The sequence below is a fragment of the Chanodichthys erythropterus genome, chromosome 2 (genome assembly GCF_024489055.1).
Source record: "Chanodichthys erythropterus isolate Z2021 chromosome 2, ASM2448905v1, whole genome shotgun sequence".
In the NCBI taxonomy this organism is placed as follows: Eukaryota; Metazoa; Chordata; class Actinopteri; order Cypriniformes; family Xenocyprididae; genus Chanodichthys; species Chanodichthys erythropterus.
Genome location: NC_090222.1, coordinates 36,802,182 through 36,823,598, shown reverse-complemented (window position 1 = coordinate 36,823,598; position 21,417 = coordinate 36,802,182). Strand labels below are relative to the sequence as shown.

The 21,417-nt window shown below is 36.0% G+C and overlaps 1 protein-coding gene across 4 annotated transcripts in view; it reads left to right on the top strand.

Moving 5' to 3' along the window:
* kif13a (kinesin family member 13A) overlaps positions 1–21,417 on the top strand; it is an 82,885-nt gene extending 61,468 nt beyond the window's left edge. For 2 of the 4 annotated variants that reach the window (XM_067411312.1, XM_067411304.1), the window contains 14 exons: positions 3,618–3,717; positions 5,714–5,840; positions 6,140–6,195; positions 6,333–6,457; positions 6,546–6,722; positions 9,264–9,356; positions 9,438–9,590; positions 9,666–9,743; positions 9,830–9,880; positions 9,958–10,063; positions 10,932–11,083; positions 14,258–14,425; positions 16,778–17,699; positions 19,926–21,417. In XM_067411312.1, the coding sequence (XP_067267413.1) occupies positions 3,618–3,717; positions 5,714–5,840; positions 6,140–6,195; positions 6,333–6,457; positions 6,546–6,722; positions 9,264–9,356; positions 9,438–9,590; positions 9,666–9,743; positions 9,830–9,880; positions 9,958–10,063; positions 10,932–11,083; positions 14,258–14,425; positions 16,778–17,699; positions 19,926–20,059 (2,442 nt within the window). In that variant the 3' untranslated portion in view covers positions 20,060–21,417. The remainder of the gene's footprint in view (positions 1–3,617; positions 3,718–5,713; positions 5,841–6,139; positions 6,196–6,332; positions 6,458–6,545; positions 6,723–9,263; positions 9,357–9,437; positions 9,591–9,665; positions 9,744–9,829; positions 9,881–9,957; positions 10,064–10,931; positions 11,084–14,257; positions 14,426–16,777; positions 17,700–19,925) is intronic. The other 2 variants (XM_067411332.1, XM_067411322.1) reach the window with 1 other exon arrangement.

The window sequence follows — 21,417 nt, the reverse complement described above, 5'->3', positions numbered from 1 at the left end:
CTGACTTTCTGCTGTCTGTCCCACACGCATGATGACAGAACATGTGCTTTCAGACAGGACAGTACATGGGTCACCTGGATGAAATGATAATAATAATCCGTGTCTGGAAGCCTCATTTTATAATTTTGCTGAGTTTAATTTGAGAAATGCTTCCAAAGAAGCTGTGAGATCCTAAACCCTTAAGCGTGGAGATTCCTGCACTAACACACGGCTATCTGTCACATGATCAGTGCATGGCTGCATGATTTCTGCATGCTGAAATCCATTTGAACCCTACTAGATGGAGCTGCGGCTTTGTCTGTGTGGGTTTGAGTGTAAAAACGGCACACTGGATTTAATCTGCCTTTATTAATTAATGCAATTTATTCTATTTATTTTGGTATTGTGTAAGTATTACATTAAAATTTGATGCTTGGCTCCAAATCTGCACCTGACACCATGTCTACACTGGATGCTACAGGCGGTTGTATCAGAATCAGCTGTGAGCTTGAAACTCATAGGCAGTAAAATTAAAGTAACATTTTTATTTTCGACTGAAAATAAAATAGTACATAATGTAGGTATTGCTACAACTGTCCATACATACACTTAAAAACAAGACAAAATACTATAGAGCTGGATGCACTGAAGGCCAAGACCATTTTTGAGTAAGTAAATGCCTAATTTAATAGTAATAATAGTAACAGATAAAATGCTCAATTTAAAAAAAAATCTAAATAAATGTGTAATTTTAGAGAGTGAACTCTTAAGGTTCAAGACTTAAGGCCGTGACACACCAAGCCGAAAAGATGTGCTTGAAACACACCAGAAGGACTACAGACAACTGTCCACTAACAGGTATCAATAGTCTATATTCGTCAGTAAAAAATGGAAACTGAAACTAGGATTGCTGATATGCAAACTGTAAACTAAGCAGAGCTTGATTACCATTTTAAATATCTATCATGCTGATCACTTTCTTCATTCAAGATGGCTCATGTTGTTATCAAAATTAAGTATTGGAATGCTCAAGTAAGATGAAGTAAAATTCAGTCTGTGCTGTTGTGGTGATAAATCGAGTTTAGGACCCGAGTGATTCCATTGATATTTTATCACCTGATTATAATTCCCGCAAAATCACGTTATGATTTATATAATTTAAAATGCATTATAATGACCATTAATGTCTTTTAAATTACATGGTTCATATACTAGTATATAACAGAAGCTATAGGTTGTGAAATCAAGCATTTATTATTCTTACTGTTTTTTGGTTAGCTTATATACTAGCATTGCATACACTAACCCGATTAGCCTGCTAGCTTAGCTTATATTATATTAGGTATGTTTTTTGCTTCCAATATAGTTCCCAATTACATGTTTCAAATTAATGATGTTTGTGTGTACTTAGCATGAAAATTAATTTATTAAAAAATTGGTAACATTTTTATTTTAGTGTCGTAGTTACTACATGTACTTACTATAGTAATAACAGTAAATTATGCATAATTATAAGTAACTAACTCTAATCCAAACCCTAACTGTAACTATATAGTAAGTACATGTAGTTAATTACTCATTACTTATTTGGGTAATTACAATGTAACTACGGCACTGTAAAATAAACGTAACCAAAAAAATTCTTATAATATTATTATGGTCCCACTTTATATTAAGTGGCCTTAACTACTATGTACTTACATCAAAAAATAAGTACAATTTACTTATTGGGTTCATATTGAATTGCAAATCACTTTTGTTGCTATTGAGGTGGGATACGGGTAAGGTTAGGGAAAGCATTGGTGGTATGGGTAGGTTTAAGGGTAGGGGTAAGGTGTAAGGGATGGGTCAACAGTGTAATTATAAATGTAATTACAGAAATTAATTACAGATGTTATTAAGATGTTACAGTGTTTTTAAACTATAAATACAATGTAAAAATGTGTATGTACACAATAATTGCATTGTATCAAATGATTAATTTAAATGTAAGCACATAGTAGTAGTTAAGGCCACTTAATATAAAGTGGGACCATTATTATATACTATACCACATTGCTATTATTGTGTCAAATTAATTTTACATTACTCTTACAGAACATAGTATGTTGCAACAATCCTTATCCTTATATATATATAAAAATAAAAAAAATAGGCATGGTTGTGTTTCCAGTTTGTTTTATTATGCAATATATTTAAAGCATGTTGTTCGTGCACTCAATGTAATAAACATCATATAATAGTGAAATAGGTTATAATTAGTCAAGACATTACTGCCTGGATCCTAAAGGAGACCTCATGACACCATCTTGATTTCGTTATTCTCGTGCACGGAATCGTTCGCTAAACTGAATATCCAAACACAGTGATCTCACTCCCGAACAGAGGTGTACTTGAAAACCATACTTGAGTAAAAGTACTGATACCTTATATTGAAAATGACTCCACTACAAGTTACAAGTAACCAATTCCAATATGACTTGAGTAAGTCTTAAAGTATCTGATTTTAACAGTACTGAAGTATTTTACTCATGCTGAATGTAGGCTAGTCCTCAACACCTGAGAGACATGCCAGTGAAAATAAGAAACAATTGATTTGTAAGATGAGAAATCAAGTTTATTTTCTAAAATCAAAATAAAACTGAACACCTCAATGTTGCAATAAATCAAGGTCGACACAACAACCTTTTAAACATCTACAAACTCTCAAGTCTCAGTTAAGCTCAAGTGCACAAAAAGGTCATAAGTAAACCAGTATCCTTCAAAACGTTCTTGTCAGTAAAGTGGATAAATAAAATAATGTTAGGTAAAATTAAATAGTCAAAGTCTACTGTAAGTGCTGGTTTGAGCCTCGTCACCAGCTGCAGTCATTTCCTCATCTAATAAATCAAACACCTGCGAATTCACTCGCATTCACGTAAAGTATCCTTGTTGACAAGTTTTGGGGGAGTGAAGGCAAAATGCACAAGATATTGTACCTTCAATGACCTTAGATGGGGATATTGCTTCTTTATCTCAGAAACAAACTGCTGCAGAAAAAGTTTGCTGCCATGAAAAATGTCATTTGTAATTGCATTATTAATCACAAATGTAGTGGAGTAAAAAGTACATTTACCTGCTCAAAAATGTAGTCAAGTAGAAAGTAAAAGTTCAAATATCTTTGATATTCAATACAACTACAAAGTAGCCAAAAAGATACTTAAGTACAGTTACTAATTACATTTACTCAAGTACTTTACACCTCTGCTCCCGAACGGTGGTTCAGCATGCTGAATCAGGCAAACTCCAGCCGGCGAGAGCCAGCATGTGGAACACACTGCAAAAACTAGCCCGGACAGACACTCAACGGCGACGGCAAATTGATGTGTCACGGCCCTTATAATAGGAGTTGTTGATTATATTAAAAGAGTTGTTTTGTTCTGACATGCCGCTCGCATTTACTGTAGACATGGTGTGAGATGGATCAGTGAATTGATCATTGGGATGTACTTCAGATTTTCAGATTCTTTTCCAGTCGCTTTAAATTTTGAATTGAAATGAGCCTAATGGTGTTAATCGCCCACTGATGGCAAATTAAACGGGGGTCTGAAAATGCAGTTTAGCTGAGGTCTCAATGTTCTTCTGCTGTATGTGAATAGGAAGAGGACCTGAACTGTGTGCGGGAACGCTGGTCTGATGCCCTCATCAAGCGCAGGGAATATCTGGAGGAGCAGATCAAGAAGATCATCAACAAGTCAGGTTGGAGTTTAAAGCATGTCATTCTGGGATTTTCTGACCTTATACACTAAGCTTATACTGTAGTTGTTTGCATACCATTTAGCCAAGAAGCTGTTATCACTGTTTTTGAAGAAAAATGTCAAATCATGGCTTAAAGAACTTGAAACAAATTAGATACCACTTCTCAAATAGTTTAATAATTTTTCTACTTTAATTGTAATGCATTAATATATATTCACCATTACATTTTTATTCACCAATACATTTTTAATTTGAACGTAGAACAGGCCTGATAAGAAAGGGAATATTTTAAGAATTTCGTTCTTCTGCTGAACACAGAAGAAGATATTTTGGAAAAACTGTTCATGGACCCCACTGACATCCATACTATGGAGGAAAAAAAATATTATGGAAGTCAATGTTTGGTTACTGACATTCTTCAAAATATCTTCTTTTGTGTTCAGCAGAAGAAAGAAACATACAAGTTTGGAAAAACTTGAGGGTTTGTAGATGTTGACAGAATTTTTGAGTCAACTATCCCTTTAAATGTTTTCAATAAAACTTACTTGAAAGGAATTTCAAGCATGTGTTGATCATGGAAGACTGATAGATTTTTCTGTTCTTCTTGTTGGCACACCAGCAGCTACTCGCAAAGATGGAAACTTTAATTAGACTCTGGATAACAGTTTGGTATTGCTGTCTTCTCAAGCCTTAGTTTTGATGTTCATTTGTTACTGGATGCACATATTAGGAGTATCTCAAAATCTGCATTCTATACTCTTAAAAAAAAAAAAAAAAAAGGTTTTATGTAGAACCCCTAAGTTTCTTGATTCAATTTTAAACATCCCTTTATGTGAAAACGGTTCTATATATACACCATTTGGGAGCAGACATCACAGTTACGTCACTTGCATCTGCGTGCACATTGTGATGGCAGAAAAACTGTGATAACAAGTGGACAAAAACAGGCAAAATCCACAAAATAAGAGAAAAAAACATCTTGCTGTTCCTTTGGATGTCAAAATCTGAGTGCAAAAAAGTCTTCATTTTTATAGAATGCTGTTGTCAAAGACATCTTTTGAAGCTAAACGCAGACGTTTATGGTTGCAAGCCGCAGACTGGACTGATGAAGACTACTATTAAAGCATGAATTTGATGTAAATAATAGGTCCACAGAATATTCACACATGCAGTTCATAGGGGACATAATGTATTAGCCCTACAGTTGCAGCATGAAATATTTAAAACATATAATTTTACATAGATATTTAAATTATTTCACAATTCTTGACTTTTTTCTCGCAATTATGAGTTTATATCTCCCTATTCGGTCTTTATAACTTGCAACTGGTGAGTTTATATCACAATTCTGAGGGGGAAAAGTCAGAATTGTGGGATATAAACTTTCAATTCTGAGGAAAAAAGACATTTCTGATTTTTATTCTCAGAATTGTGAGATACAAACTGGGAATTGTGAGACAAAAGTCAGAATTGTGAGATGTAAACTTGAAATTACCTTTTTTTATTCTTTTATTTCATGGCTTGCATAGATTGTTATTGCAGAACTGTCATTTTCTGCTACCAGGTAGGCTCCGCCCACAAAAACATCATCGCTGTTTCCAAATGCTCAAATATAAGGAGAAATGTCTTAAATGATTGCATAATACTTTCATGTTTAACAGGTTATTCACATTTTTCATAGTGATAAAGTGCGTTTATGTGCTGCTTAATTGATCAAATTTTATCAAAAAAAAAAATATATATATATTAATTTTGAAAAAATTCCATGATGGAACCCCTAAAAGGTTCTATATATGAAGTGCCTGACAGATTTAGAACCTTAAGAGTGTATCACCTCAGCAAAATTGCCAGAATTAGGCCTTTCCTCTCATTATCTGTTTTGTAGCGCTCTGGGTATGTGAAAAGTGCATTATAATTAAAATGTATTATTATTATTATATAATGGGCTGCATTGCATCATGGTGATAGTTTTAATGCTTGTGCATGTGATTTTCAGAGAAGTCCGAGGAGGACGTGGAAAGAGAGGCCAGACTGGTGGAGCAGTGGGTGGGTCTGACGGAGGAGAGGAACGCAGTGCTGGTTTCGGCCCCTGGCAGTGGAATCCCAGGGGCCCCGGCGCACTGGTGAGAACTTAACCACTGCAAACCAGTGCTACTCAACCTCAGCAAGTTCAGGAGCCAAGTTATTTGAGTAACACATTTTAAAAATGAAATTTTCCTTAGTTAGGCTTTTGTACTTATATGTCTACTAGCTGTTATTTAGGCCAGACACTACAGGTGAAAACAGTGTTTTTAATGCACTGCTCAATTATGGGATATTTTGTTTTCATAACATGTCAGCCATTATGAAAACCTGTTTTTGAATAACACTTTTAGGGGAAAAGTGAGATTAGATATTAAACTCTTTGTTGTTGCTGCTCAAGGGTTCCTCCTGCTGGCATGGAAGCTCATATTCCTGTGCTGTTCCTGGATCTGAACGGTGAGATATATTGATCTTCAGGTTTCAAGAGCTCAAGGTTTTGCTGAGTTGCATGCCCCTGTTACATCAATAATCTAGGCTTGTAAAGGAGACATATGTGTGTGATTGTTATTTTAGCTGTAATGTCTGTATTGCAGCTGATAACCTGACAGTGAATGATCAGCTGACGGGTCCTCACGCCGCCGGTGTGAACTCGATTCTTCCCAAAGAGCACGGCAGCCCGTTCTTCTACCTTCCCATCATCAGACACAGTGATGACGAGGTAATGGATATTATGGAAAATAACAGAAACAATGACTTGTAGAGTCTATATATTATGATTTCTCATACGTACACATGATTACTCTCAGGTGTCAGCTGTGTGTTCCTGGGATTCGTCCATCCACGACTCCATCCACCTGAACCGGATCACGGTGCCCAACGAACGGATCTATCTGATCGTGAAAGCCACGGTGCAGCTCAGTCATCCGGCCTCCATGGAGCTGGTCCTCCGCAAGAGAATCGCCGTCAACATCTACAACAAACAGGTCTGGAAAACAGTCAAGCAGTTTGCGTACATTAATGTCAACGTGATTGATCTTAATCACTTTCTTAACTTTTTCCTGGTCTTATTGTGCATTGATTCTTCATGATTTTTCAAATCAACTCACACTGCCTCCTTTCCACTCAATTCCCAATAGATAAAATCAAGTTTTGTCTCATTTCTTTTTGGTATTTGTTTTGTTTCACTCAATAGTCTCACATTACTGACAGAAAATGGGTTATAAACTGTTTTACATTGTCTTTAAATGGTACTGATATATTTAAGATGCTGCTTTATACATGATATTAATGTGTAGGATTAGAACATCTGTTTAAGATTTAATGGTAGAGTACTTAAAAAAAAAAAAAAAAAGCTAAGTTAAATAAATGTACCATAAAGTATTATTTTTATTATTAATTACTGTACTTCTTTCATTTGAGCAAATTTTACAGAGTTTGGTAGTATTTTTTTTTTTTTTACATTTATATCTTTATTTCTTCTTCTCCTCATCATCATTATTATTATTTTTTTATTTTCATTTTAGAACAAATAAAATATGGTAATGTTAATTTAATTAATAAGAATAATGAAAAAAAATAAAAAACTCAAAAGGAAAATGTATGGAGTCATTACAGTCATTGTCAGTTGTCTTGAAAATAATGTTATTGTAAAAATAAATCATAATGGTCCTAAAAAAAAAAGATTAAAAATTTGGTTTGTACCAAAAAATACAAATTGAAAATACATTTCAAAATAAGAAAAAAAATTCTATATATCTATAGTAGTCTCTATAGTAGTAATATATATATATATATATATATATATATATATATATATATATATATATAGCAATGGAAAAAATTAAGAGACCACCCCAAGTTCTTAATTTTTTCCATAGCTGTATATATATATATATAATATTTTTTTTTTTTTTTTTTTTTTTTTTAAAGACCTGGAAATTTTGAGAGATTCACCTTCTTAACTTATATTTATTGATTTATTAGTATGCTAGCAATTTTTGTTAAAGTTTATTGAGCTTTAATGCAGTGGTGTATAAAGTACTCGAAAAACATACTTGAGTAAAAGTATAGATATCTTACCAGAAAATGACTTTGGTAGAAGTTAAAGTTACTGTTTAGAATGTTACTTGAGTAAAAGTTTTAAAGTATGTGATATTTTTTGTACTTAAGTATGAAAAGTATTTTTTTGATATTAAACGTACTTAAGTATTGAAAGTAAAAGTACAAGTAAATGTAAAATACAAAAGGAGCAAAAAAAATATTATTAAAAATTGTTCTATACACAGTTTGAGCAGCAAGATTGTGTTCAGTTTTAACTCTCTTACATTTTGTTTCTTTAAATTAAAAAAATGGCTAAATGTTATACATAAAAAACACTAATATATTAATTATACATTGATCGTTCATGTTAATTCATAGTGCATTATAACTAATGTAAGAGACAACTTTAAAATGTTAAAATGTAAATGTTGAAATTAAAAATGAACAATACTTTTATTAACCTTATTTAATGTTACAAATGTACTCTTATTGTAAAATGTTACTATTTCATATAAATCCAAACTTAAAAATGACCATCTTTACACACAAAGGCATAGCATGAGTCTATTATATGTATACTTTCACACATTATTTGGCTCTATTTTAGAAAACTTGATGATTATCTAATCAAAATATGTGTTACAGTGCCGATAAAAAAAGAACTGAAATTGAATATATTTCTGATTTGTTATGTTTCTGTCGCTGCATGATGAGAATACAGTTTAAATATGCAACTTCGCTGGATAATGAATGCATAACAGCGAACAAATAGATATAAACTAATGCAAATGAATGGTAACAATCGTGTCATTAAACAGTTGGTGTTTTTGTCACATTGTTTTAAACGCTTGAGGTACTACTAATGTTAGCATCCTCTCAGCCTCGACGGCAAACATACTGTTCTCCACTAATGCAGCATCTAGTCAACAAACTAATGACTTTATAGTGATATGAAAACCTGTACTGTAGTGTACACTGTATAACATGCCGTTTTGTTGTCCGTTTTAAATCGTTTTTGAAGTGTCCCGCTCTGTGCAGCACGCAGCCTCACATCACGTGTCAAAACAAACTCTACGAGCATTAGTGTTAGTTTTTATTTCACCTCTAGAGGCCGCTCTCATACTGTATAATGACAGCGCACTCTTCTCCACCACTCCAGCAACGGACGCAACCCGGAAAATAAGATCAACCGTGGTTGTGCGAGCACTAGTTTGCACATGCTTGATTGCAGTCTGTGTTCTTCCAACTTTATTTTGTAGTAAGCAACGAAAATGCTTTGGAAAAATTTATCGGAGTAAAAGTAAACATTTTATTTAGAAAATGTAGTGGAGTAAAAGTAGAAGTTGACAGAAATATAAAAACTCCCAAAAACGTACTGTAATGAAGTATTATTATTTTGTTACATTACACCACTGCTTTAATGAGCTGTATGATTAGCATGTAAATGTTAATAATGTAAATAAATAACTATATCTGTCTCGTAGAGTTTCACTCAGAGTCTGAAGAGACGGATGTCTTTGAGGAACATCCTGTACTCCTGCGGAGTGACGTATGAGATTGTGTCTAACATACCAAAGGTACAAATTCATTGTTTTCTCTTCATATTCTTCTTTCTGAATGCACCGAGCACACAGATAGACACATGTGTTTGTGAACAGGCGTCTGAAGAGCCGGAGGAGCGTGAGACTCTGGCCTTGATGGCAGCGCGAGGAGAGAGCGATGAGACTCTTGATGGAGAGACGTACATCGAGAAATACACCCGGGGAGTGCTGGAGGTGGACAATATCCTTTGTCTGGAGAGACTCCGGCAGGTACGGCTTCGCTTTCAGGCACATTTCTCTCACTAGCTGCTGGAGTGTTTAGTGTGTGTTTATGTGTTCGTTCAGGCCGTGACGGTGAAGGAAGCTCTCTCTGCTAAAGGCAGACACATACGGCGCAGTCTCAGCACGCCAAACGTCCAGCACGTAAGACCTGATCTACCCTTTGCTCATGTATAGAAACAAAACACTTTTCATTGTGTTAAACAAATCTGTGATATATATTTGTTTAGACCTCTTGTTGTAAATCAGATGGGACAGGATGTGAGGATGAAGGCTTGAAGGTTAGTGAACACTTACTACGTTCACAGCCCGTGTGTTGTTGTGAATGTCTGTCTGAGCTTTGACTTCTCTTCCACAGGCTCACTGCGACGGTCATGTGGACGTCACTGAATCCAACTTTCATGAAGCTTCACTCAACAGTCCTCTTTCTAAAGAAACGCCTGTTAAAAACAAAGAGAATCATGGTAAAGTTATGTGTTATGGTGAACTTTTCTTTCTCCTGGGAGGATTTGAAAGACAAAAATGTTTTTTTTAAGCAAGCATTCTAGTTTTTAAAATATAAAATTGTTGAATATTATTACTAAATAATTTAATAATTGATTATTATGAATTAAATCACTATCTATATATATATATATCTATATATATCTATATCTATATATCTTTATTATATATATATATTTATTTCATAATAAATACAGAAAAAAACAAAAATATTGTGAAATATTATTACAATTTAAAATTATGGTTTTCTATTTTAATATACTTTAAAATTATAATTTATTTCTGTGATGCAAAGCTGCATTTTCAGCATCATTACTCCAGTCTTCAGTGTCACATGATCCTTCAGAAATCATTCTAATATGATGATTTGATACTCAGTTATTATCAACGTTGAAAACAGTCATGCTGCTTAATATTTTTTTTTGGAACCTGTGATTTTTTTCAGGATTCATTGATGAAAAGGTTAAAAAGAACAGCATTTATTCAAAATATAAATCTTTTCTAACAATATAAATCTTTACTATGACTTTTTCTCAATTTAACACATCTGTGCTGAATAAAAGTATTAATTTCTTTCAAAAAAAGAAAGAAAAAACATTTCAAAACTTCTAAAAATGTATAATTGAATACAAATTATGATTATTAACAATTATCTTTGATAAAATTTATAATATTAATAAAATATATTGTGTATTTTTCATTTTATTTTCAATAGGGTTAAAATGCTAAATTTCTCCATTGTAGTCTTGCCATCCAGACCTTTTACATTTTTCTTTACAGTACATTTAAACTGTCTCATGCATCATTTCATGCACACTTTCTCCTCAGGGTCGGTACCAGAGAGTCCGACGTTCTTCAACTCGAGTCCATTTAAAGTTCTGTCGCCTCAACCGCCCAAGTTTCTCAAATCGCTCATGCCAGTGAAGGAGGAGAACAAAGTAAAGCGTTCTCTGGAGTCGCGGCCACTTCTGGGACAGGAGGTGACACACACACAGACACACACACCCACATGATGCTTCATTCTCATTATGTGTCTCACCCTCACACATCACTCATATTGTGTTTCCACCCTCCGCATTCTTACAAACACACAGTTTCATTATATTTTCTGACCTGACAATGATTCCAGGCTCTGATGCGTTTTTACTGATCGGATAGCTATCTGATTTGTTAAAACTTGGCCACATAAAACAAAACGAATATAAATCCGATCTTCGTTCAATTCCCACGCTGATGAATTCAGTGGAGTTCATCACTGAAAGCAACAGATATGAGCAGCATTTTATTTGTCATCAACTAATTTTAAGATCAAATATGACAAAGAGAGAGTGGCATCAGCGATGGTAAGATCATTTAGGGTGTGTTCACACTTGTACTTGGGTTCTCTTGGTTCTTCTGGTCCAGACAAAACATTTAGTCCTGGTTTGTTTAGCATTCACAGTCATTTTTAAGACAGAACCTAAAGATACAAAACAAAAACTTTGGCTTTTATGACATATATTTTGAGACAGAGCCTGGCGAAAATCCAAAACAGTGCTGTTTGCAGGGCTAAATATGCGCACTTACAGTATGATAGTATTTTTACCAGTTAAAAACTTGTGAAGAGCTGATAAAATGTGTAAAGAAGTCAAAACAGTGCAAGGAATTGCACACAAACGAAGATCTGCTGCAAGGAGACCGAACTGTAATGGGCAACGTACAGTGGTGGGCAGCGTGTTTTGAAGAAAAACATTTATTTCATAATGTGATTTTCCCCCCACTTTCAATTCTTTTCCTTCAATGAAAGGTTAGATTTTTGATAATTTTATGAAATAAAGATTAAAAGGATAAACAATGCAGATTTATTTTTACAGTCACCTTTGATCATATTTACCAAAAATTCTAAACACAACTGTAGCTCCCTAAAAACAGGTGTGCTTGGCATTTTGTCCTTTTTAGGGACACATCTTGTGACATCACATCCTATTTTTGGTTAGTTTAGATGTCTTTAGTCCGTATTGCTTTCATATGTCAGTCGAACCGCACCAGAGTTCGTTTGGAAGCAGAGCGAGACCCGTCTTTTCAGCGGTCTCGGTCTGTTTGGCAGTGATCACACATATTTAAGTGAACCACACTAGCAGAGCTATAGAGTACCTCGGGGATGACGTGTTTTTGTAGGCCAACCCGGAAGTTAGCGGCGCACGGGTTTCCTCGATCGAAAGCCTAATCATTTTTCCCATAGATTTTTGGAAAACCGCAAAAAATAAGCTCTGTGTTTAACAAAGGGTTATTACACTTACACGTTTTGTATGTCAAGATAATCTTTACAAGTTAACACAACATTTATAGATTTTGAAGCCTAAATAAAGTCGTCAGATATAAAAGGCTAACAGTAGGCTATAAACGGACTACAGCACACCATGGTCGCGGATCAACGTCACCACCACCAAGCTTCCTCAAACTGTATGTAAAAAAACAACGTTATTTAAAAACATGTTCGCTGATTATGAATACTTATCCACTTTTTCATAAAAAAAAATGTCCAAATGTCCTGTTTATGATGACGTCTAAAGTCCCCGCCAAAGGAAGTAGTCCCTTTTAGCAACTTGTTAGCAACCGCCATTTTTAAGACACAATAAAGGTTTAAAAAATCACAAGCGGGTTATAACTGGTGTGTTTTATGTCATAGATCAAAACATGAAAATATTTAGAGGCTTTGTTAACCACAGACCTTATTTCAGGCGATTTAGCAAAAACCAATTCAAAAAACCCAAATACTTTGTGGCGATGGAACCGGAAGTCCTAAAATGCTAACTTGCTTCCGTTCTTTGCCTACAAAAACACGCCATCCCTGAGGTACTCTATTGCACTAGAGCTCATTTTAATCAAACCAAATCTGCCAAGTGTGAACACACCCTTAGTCTCGCTACTTTTAATGAAAATGATTGTGTGTTAAGCTTCAGGATGCAACTCCAAACTTTCAGTTTCATTTGTGTTTTTTTACCATTTTGAGAGAAGTAAAATTTACTGTACATATGTGGCTTCAACAACAACATGCATTTACACTTGTCCAGTTTTGTCTGGAATGTCTCTCAAACCACATCCTGAAGTGTGGATTTAGATCTGTCTCGAAAGAGTTTCAGAGGACGTATACACCTGGCCTTTTCACATCCCAAGTGACCAGATGTAAATAGGCACTTCAGGATGTGGTTTGAGAGACATTCCAGACAAAACTGGACTAGTGTAAATGCATTTGGTTGCTGAAACCACATATTTAAATGTTTAATCCTCCCAAAACCGTAAACAAACAAACAAAACAAAAAAAGGTGTGAGATCATGTTATACCGGCTACTCGAACCAGATATGACAGCCCTACTGCAACATGCATCGCCGCAGATCTTTTCAGCAAGCTGATGTGCAAACAAAGCTGAAAGTTTGGCATCACATCCTGAAGCTCAATACACAATTGTCTTCATTAAAAGTAGTGAGACTAAACGATCTTATAAGCTTATGGCGCTCTCTCTCCTATTGCGGTCTTTGATCTTGAAATTAGCTGATGATAAAATGCTGCTCATATCTGTGGCTTTCGCTGATGCCAATTTGCATATAGCGTGGGAATTGAAGATCGGATTTAAACTTGTTTTGCAGAAACACATTTATGTGGCCAAATGTAAGTGGAATGATGTAGGAGGACCCTGTACCCAGCATGCCTCAGTCCCTCAAGCCTGTTCATTTATACAACCACAAATTTATTCAGACTGACCTGCACATGATACTGAACCTGTTAACCAGAAATCTGAGTTTAAAGCAATAGTTCACCTAAAAATGTGAATTCACTTTGTGAATGTCGTTCCAATGCAGTATTATTTACTTTCACATACGTCTATATGACTTGTGTGCTTTTTAAGTCAGCATTCACTAGCAATATATGGAAAAGAGCAGCTCTGACATTCTACACAACATCTGATTTTGTGTAAAATAATAATATAAGGAATGTCATGAGCGTTTCTGTGAACTATTCCTTTAAAAGAGCTGAATCTATGGCTGACGACCTCATCTAGCGCATGTGCACTCGCCTGCCTCACATGTGATAACATGTCTAACTTAACAGCCTGTGTGAGTGTTCGTTGTGCTGCATGGCCCGTGTGAAGTGTGCTTTTGTGACCTGATTGCAGAGCATGCGTTGGTTTGTGGAGAGCAGCATGTTGGGCCCCACCGGCCCCTGGTCCAGACCCAGGGCTCAGAGCGAGGGCCACAGCAGCAGTGACATCAGCAGCAGCAGGGCCAATCACAGACAGCCCAGACTCAGCACTGATCTCACTCACACACTGCCACACGCTGCTGTAAGTGAACACACGCATAACCAACCTGATGCATGTCACTACCTGGACAGGCGTGCATATGGATACTAATTTGTACTACTAGGCATGGTCCTGTTAAAACACAGGAATATTCTGGGTTGAAACATCTGTGGTGTGTATCAAATACCACAGAAATCATTTTCAACCCATTAATCATTTTCAACCCCCTCAATGCATTATATAACAGTCAATGATGAATAAATCTGTCCAAGACAATAAAAAGCAAAACACTTTTGTATTTATTTGTGTTGTATATTTTTGAAATTTCAAACCCTTTTCAAGCAAATTTGATTATATGCTAAGCATATTTTTGTAAAAAAAAAAAAAAAAAATTATATATATATATATATATATATATATATATATATATATATATATGCATTTTACTTGTTTTTAAATAATAAAAGCTATTGCAAAACTTCGAAATTATTTTTTGCATAATTATTGCACTTATAAACAAGTAATTGACAGAATCCCACATATGCAAACCTTGATATTAGTTATTGAAAAAAACAGATTTTTCTTACTTAGTATTTTTGTCTTGTTTTCCTGAACAAATATCTAAACATTCTTAAATTAAGATACATACTTGAGAAGCAAACTGACATAAAAAACAAAACAAAATTAAGTGATTTTTTCTCTTAAAACAAGAAGAGAAAGAAAAATACACTTAATTCAAATGGAAAACAAAATTATTTTTCTTGACTTATTGGCAGATATTTTTCTTGTTTTAAGAAACTCACTTAATTTTGGATTTTCAGAAACACCTTCTGTCATTTTGCTTCTCAAGTAAATGTATCTTTATTTGAGAAAACCATGATATTTTTTACTGGAAAACAAGACAAAAATTCTTGGTTAAAAAAATATTTTTTGTAGTGTATTAACCTGAACTGAACATGAACACAGTGGGAGCGCAAATTGAAACTGAGAGGGCACAAATCAGATCTATTTTTTTGCCCCCTAGTGGCGCTGGGTCTCTTTCTAAGGTCTCAGAACCAAATTCATTACATACACAGTCAAACAGTTCATACAAATGTCCAGGAAGGTTGAATTTCTGCATTGCATGCCTTTAAAACTGTTTCTTTTTGAGTGAAGCTTATGATACTGCCTCATTATTGTCATCATTATCATCTCCGGATCATTTGCATCTCATTGTATCTCATTATGATGAGTGTGTGCATGAATCCCTCAGCTTGTGTTTAACTCACTGACTGCATCACATATCATACTGCTAGTTACAAAGCAATAAAATGTTTACACCGTGTAACCAGATGTGAACAGTGTGCCGTGACAAGACAAGATCCCTCCTTTTATAGTCAACAGAGTTGTCTACACTGGAAATGCCGATACGATACACACTTTCAGTTGACGGGTCCCCGTTTCTATTTTTGAGGCGCTGTTGAGCTAATCCAGATACTTTATGTTCCACATATTTCTTAATTAAAATGATTTTACTGATAAAATTAATTATATATATATATATATATATATATATATATATATATATATATATCATCTGAGTTAAATATGGAAGCTTGTTTCCTTCACTGAATAAAAAATAGTAATAATTAGGTAATTGCAACTTTTTATTGCACAATTCTGACTTTAAAACTCAGAATTGCATGATATAAACTCATAATTGTGTTCAGTGAAGGAAAAAGTCAGATATTATGAGATATAAACTTGCAGTTGCGAGAAAAAAGTCAAAATTGCAAGTTTATATCCCTCAATTCTGACTTTATTACTCGCAATTGCAAGTTTATATTGGAATTCTAGGAAAACTTATTTTTGAGATAAAAAGTCACAATTATCTTTTAAATTGTTTTATTCTGCGGCTGAAACAAGCTTGCATAACATATCTGTAGTTTTAATGTTAACATTTTACAACTATATATAATTTGGTCACACTTTAGGGTCCAGTTCTCACTTTTAACTAACTATTAACTATGAATTTTGCCTCAATAAACTCATTATTACTGCTAATTAATAGTTAGCAAGGTAGTTGTCAAATTTAGGAGAGGATTAAAGGATGTAGAATAAGGTCATGCAGAATAAGGCATTAATATGTGCTTTATAAGTACTAATAAACAGCCAATATCCTAGTAATATGTATGCTAATAAGCAACTAGTTGATAGTGAGAATTGAACCCTAAACTAAAGTGTTACCTATAATTTTTATAAGATACACACACACATATATCAAGTGTAGATCCAGTGTTGTAGACATAAAGTCTTTATATAGCAAGTTGCAGATCTTTATCATGGGTTAGTACAGTCCCTCCTGATCACTATTTTGCTGTTTGTTTTCATGTCTGGTCATTGATGATTTGTCAGGATTCAGAGGAGGAGGATCCCGACATGGATTCAGCATTCACCCGTTCCAGTGTTCCAGGTCTCGGGTCTTTGGAGCTCCAAAACTTCAAGCCTTACATCCCAGAGGATTTTGCCAACTTTGAGGTGTACAACGCCAGTCTTGAGACCCAGGGGGGGACTGTATGTGTGCGAGGGGAGTTGGCGCCTGGGATCGGGGCGTTAACAGGGACACGGGTCGTGGATAAAGAAGTGTCCCGTAGTCCCACGGCCAGCAGCTGCACAAGCGGCTACTTCTCCCATAGTGCCTCAAATGCCACACTGTCCGATGTGCTCTTCAGCGGCAGCGATAGCTGCGACCAGCTCAACAACAGAGAAGCCGCAGACTCTCAGGAGCACGGAAGAGGGTTACATCCTTCCAGAACCGAGTCCGTTCCCTCACAATCTTCCTATCCAGCACAGACCATTCCCGCTCAGCACTGTTCCCGTCTCTGCACCGACCAGGACTGTTCCCCTCCGCTTCCCCGCAAATGTATCCTGAGTGTCAGTCAAGAATTCACAGACTTTAAGGGTGCAGATGATGGTGTAGGAGTAGACGAAATCTGTAACTTCAGTTGGAAGGCAGAATCAATTCCCCCAGCCAAAACGCAAGACATGGATCCTCCGTCCCAGTGCCATCTCCACAATGGAAAAGAGTCTCACAGTGTTCCTGTACCTCATGCCAACCCAGAGCTGGAAGCAACTCGAGGTCTTGAGTTCTTTGAGGATGCAGAACTCTCAGTAGACTCGAATGAGGATGAGAACGCACCAGTTACTCAGTTGCCAGACTGGATGGCCCCTGGTGAGCAAGTGTGGGTGGGCAAACGCAGTGGGATGGTGCATTATGTTGGAGGGGTAGAGTTTGCCAAAGGCATCTGGGTTGGAGTGGAGTTGGACCTTGCTGTAGGTAAGTGAAATTACTTGTTTTTTGAAGCTGAATCTCAACTCAAGGTCCTTATAAACTTGGCGCTTTTTACACCTGCTATTAAGATGCGTAAGACATAACCGTTTACACCTGGTATTTTAATCAGTCTCTTTTGTCCACTTTCAACCACTTCTGTCCTGATTTCTTCAAGGGGAGGGTCTATGGGTGGGTAAATGTAAGGTTTTTTTTAGATACCTAGATCTAATGGATGAAATACGCTTGTGTAATTTACAGTGCTCAGCGTAATTGAGTACACCCCCTTTGAAAAAGTACAATTTTAAACAATATCTCAATGAACACAAAAACAATTTCCAAAATGTTGACAAGACTAAGTTTAATATAACATCTGTTTAACTTATAACATGAAAGTAAGGTTAATAATGTAACTTAGATTACACATTTTTCAGTTTTACTCAAATTAGGGTGATGCAAAAATGAGTACACCCCACAACAAAAACTACTACATCTAGTACTTTGTATGGCCTCCATGATTTTTAATGACAGCACCAAGTCTTCTAGGCATTGAATGAACAAGTTGGCGTCATTTTGCAACATCTATCTTTTTCCATTCTTCAAGAATGAGCTCTTTTAAAGACTGGATGCTGCATGGAGAGTGATGCTCAACTTGTCTCTTCAGAATTCCCCATAGGTGTGCGATTGGGTTCAGATCAGGAGCCACTGAATCATTTTCACCCTGTTCTTCTTCAGAAATCCAACAGTGGTGTTAGATGTGTGTTTAGGATCATTGTCATGTTGGAAAAGTGCACGACGACCAAGGGCACGGAGTGATGGTAGCATCTTCTCTTTCAGTATAGAGCAGTACATCTGTGAATTCATGATGCCATCAATGAAATGCAGCTCCGTGACACCAGCAGCACTCATGCAGCCCCACATATGGACACTGACACCACCATGTTTCAATGTAGGCTCCATGCATTTTTCTTTGTATTCCTCACCTTTGCAACGCCATACAGTTTTGAAATCATCAGTTCCAAAAACATTTATCTTGGTTTCATCACTCCAGAGTATAGAGTCCCAGTAGTCTTCATCTTTGTCAGTGTGGGCTCTGGCAAACTCTAGGCGGGCTTTTTTGTGCCTGGGCTTTAGGAGAGGTTTCTTTCGTGGATGGCACTCATACATGCCATTCCTCTGCAGTGTATGCCGTATTGTGTCACGAGGGAATAGTCACCCCAGTTTGTCTTTCTACTTCTTCAGATAACTGCAGTGAAATTGCATGCCGATTTCCTGTCGAGGTGTTAACTTCCGTGGACAACCTGGACGTCTCTGTGAGATGGTTGCAGTTCCATCTTTTTTAAATTTTTGTACCACTTTTGCTATAGTATTCTGACTGATAAGTAAAGCTTTGCTGATCTTCTTGTAGCCTTCATCTTTCTGGTGTAAAGAAATTATTTTATATTTCTCAGCTCTTGTGACATTTCTCTTCCATGTGGTGCCATTGCTGACAGCATGAAATGGGAAGGGGTTTTAACACCCTTTTATAGTCAACTGTCTGCTGGACACCTGTGTAATGAATAATTAGACTCACCTGTGGTTGAATTCTTGTTAAATTAGACATTTGTAGTCTAAAATTTAGCTTTGCTCCAGAGACTTTCAATGGGGTGTACTCATTTTTGCATCACCCTGATTTGAGTAAAACTGAACATTTTGTTCTGTTAGTTATATTATTAACCTTACTTTCATGTTATTAGTTAAACAGATGTTATATAAAACTTAATCTTGTCAACATTTTGGAAATTGTTTTTGTGTTCATTGAGATATTATTTAAAATGTTACTTTTCAAAGGAGGTGTACTAATTTACGCTGGGCACTGTATATGTGAACAAGCACAGATGATGGAAAAACATACAGAGAGCATCATCTTTAATTTATGCTCTTGATAGCGCAAGACCATGCCGAACAGTGAGAGAACCGAAATGTTGAGAGAAAATTGTGCTCGGTAGGATTGTCTAAAGTACCGACTTTGGTACTGAAATTTAAAAAATTTGACGATACCAGCATTTCCCCCTAGCATTTTGAGCACTGTTAAGCAGATTCTTAAACACCTCTGATTGGCCATTGTGTTTTAGTAATTGAATAATTTTAATTTTTGGGTGAACTAACTCTTTAATACCAGGTGTAAACAGGGCCCTTGAATTGAATCTTAACTCAAAATCCTTGTAACCTTAGACCTTTCTCATCCTTCCAAAGGCAAGCACAATGGTACGGTCCAGGGAAGGGTGTATTTCCGGTGTGCCACAGGTCATGGTGTCTTCGTGAAGCCATCCTGTTTGACTCGAGGGCCTCCGTCCATAGACACCGAACCTCAACCTGTGCTCCAGTAGGGGCAGGACATTGACCCAATAGTTGGTAGACGATCTCTTCGACACCAGCACCAGCAACCGCCTGGACAAACCGAGTGCTAACAGAATCCATCCTTCTGATTTGTTCTTCACATCAGAGATTCACTGATTCCTCTTATTCCGTGGCAATAAACACTACCTGTGTGTGTTGTGTTGAAGTTATAGGCTTATTTCAGTATCATCTTTGAATGTCGAGAGTTGCACAGTTGCACAAACATGTTTTATATATCATGTTAGCTTTGATATAGCTGAAATACTAATTTCCATCTTCATTAATTTACCACTTCTTATATGACTAAATGTATTAATCAAGCAATGCCTAACACAAAATATACTTTGAGTTTGAGATTTGGATGTTTGTTCTAGGTAAGAATGTACTACTGTTTATGAACATTTTTGTTTGTGTGATTATATCAGGTATTACCAAAGACATAGCCTTTCAAATCTGCTGTGCAAACTTACTTTGGCAACATGAGTTTTATGCTTGTGTACTTTAATATTTGTTCGACTGATTTATGCTAATATGCTAAGTGCCATATTTCTGATTGGAAGGCCAACATGTCCATCGGAAATTCAAACTTGTGGTTGATTTTTTTTTTTAGTATTTTGAACGGACGGCAAGCCTGTTGCTCGTACTCTGTTGCATAATTGGCTTGTTGAGTACTGTAACTGTTAAAGGACTGCCGATATTTCTATTAACAGAGCTGTCTGAACGCTTGCACTGGAGTAACTTATCCTGGATGCACATTAAGTTACATAATGCACGAATTTTTGCGAATTTTCAGATACTGATTTGACGCTTCTCAGGAGGTTGACAGAAGTGACTAACTCTTGTGGTCACCTAATGCGGAGAGCACCTTGTTTTCTTTATCAGACCCTTGCCGGTATTATTGTAAAATGACGATAATCTGATCTGCTTTGTATCGGCTATAGACAAGAAATGCCCTAAAGTACTGACACAAGCCCCACATGGACGGGGACTTTTTAGATAGTCGACTTCTAGGTTTACCCGCCTAATAATGAAGCTTTCGAGCATTTAAATCCATGTGTGTTTGACTGTTAAGTAAGATTTTATTAGTTTGTGATACTAAAGCCAATATTAATGTTTTTTTATAGGTATAAATGGGAGACGGGCAATATCGGGGAATGGGACATAGCCTGAATAATGCTAGTATGTTTAGTGCCATGACCAGTGCTGTTATTATTGCTCTGTTTTACCTGAAGAACTGTGGATCTCATAAGAAGTGAATACTGTTGCTGTCATTGGAGACGGTAAAATAAAAACCCAAGACCTTACTTAAAAGAAAACAAAGCTGCTCTCCTTGACAAGGAGCTGTACA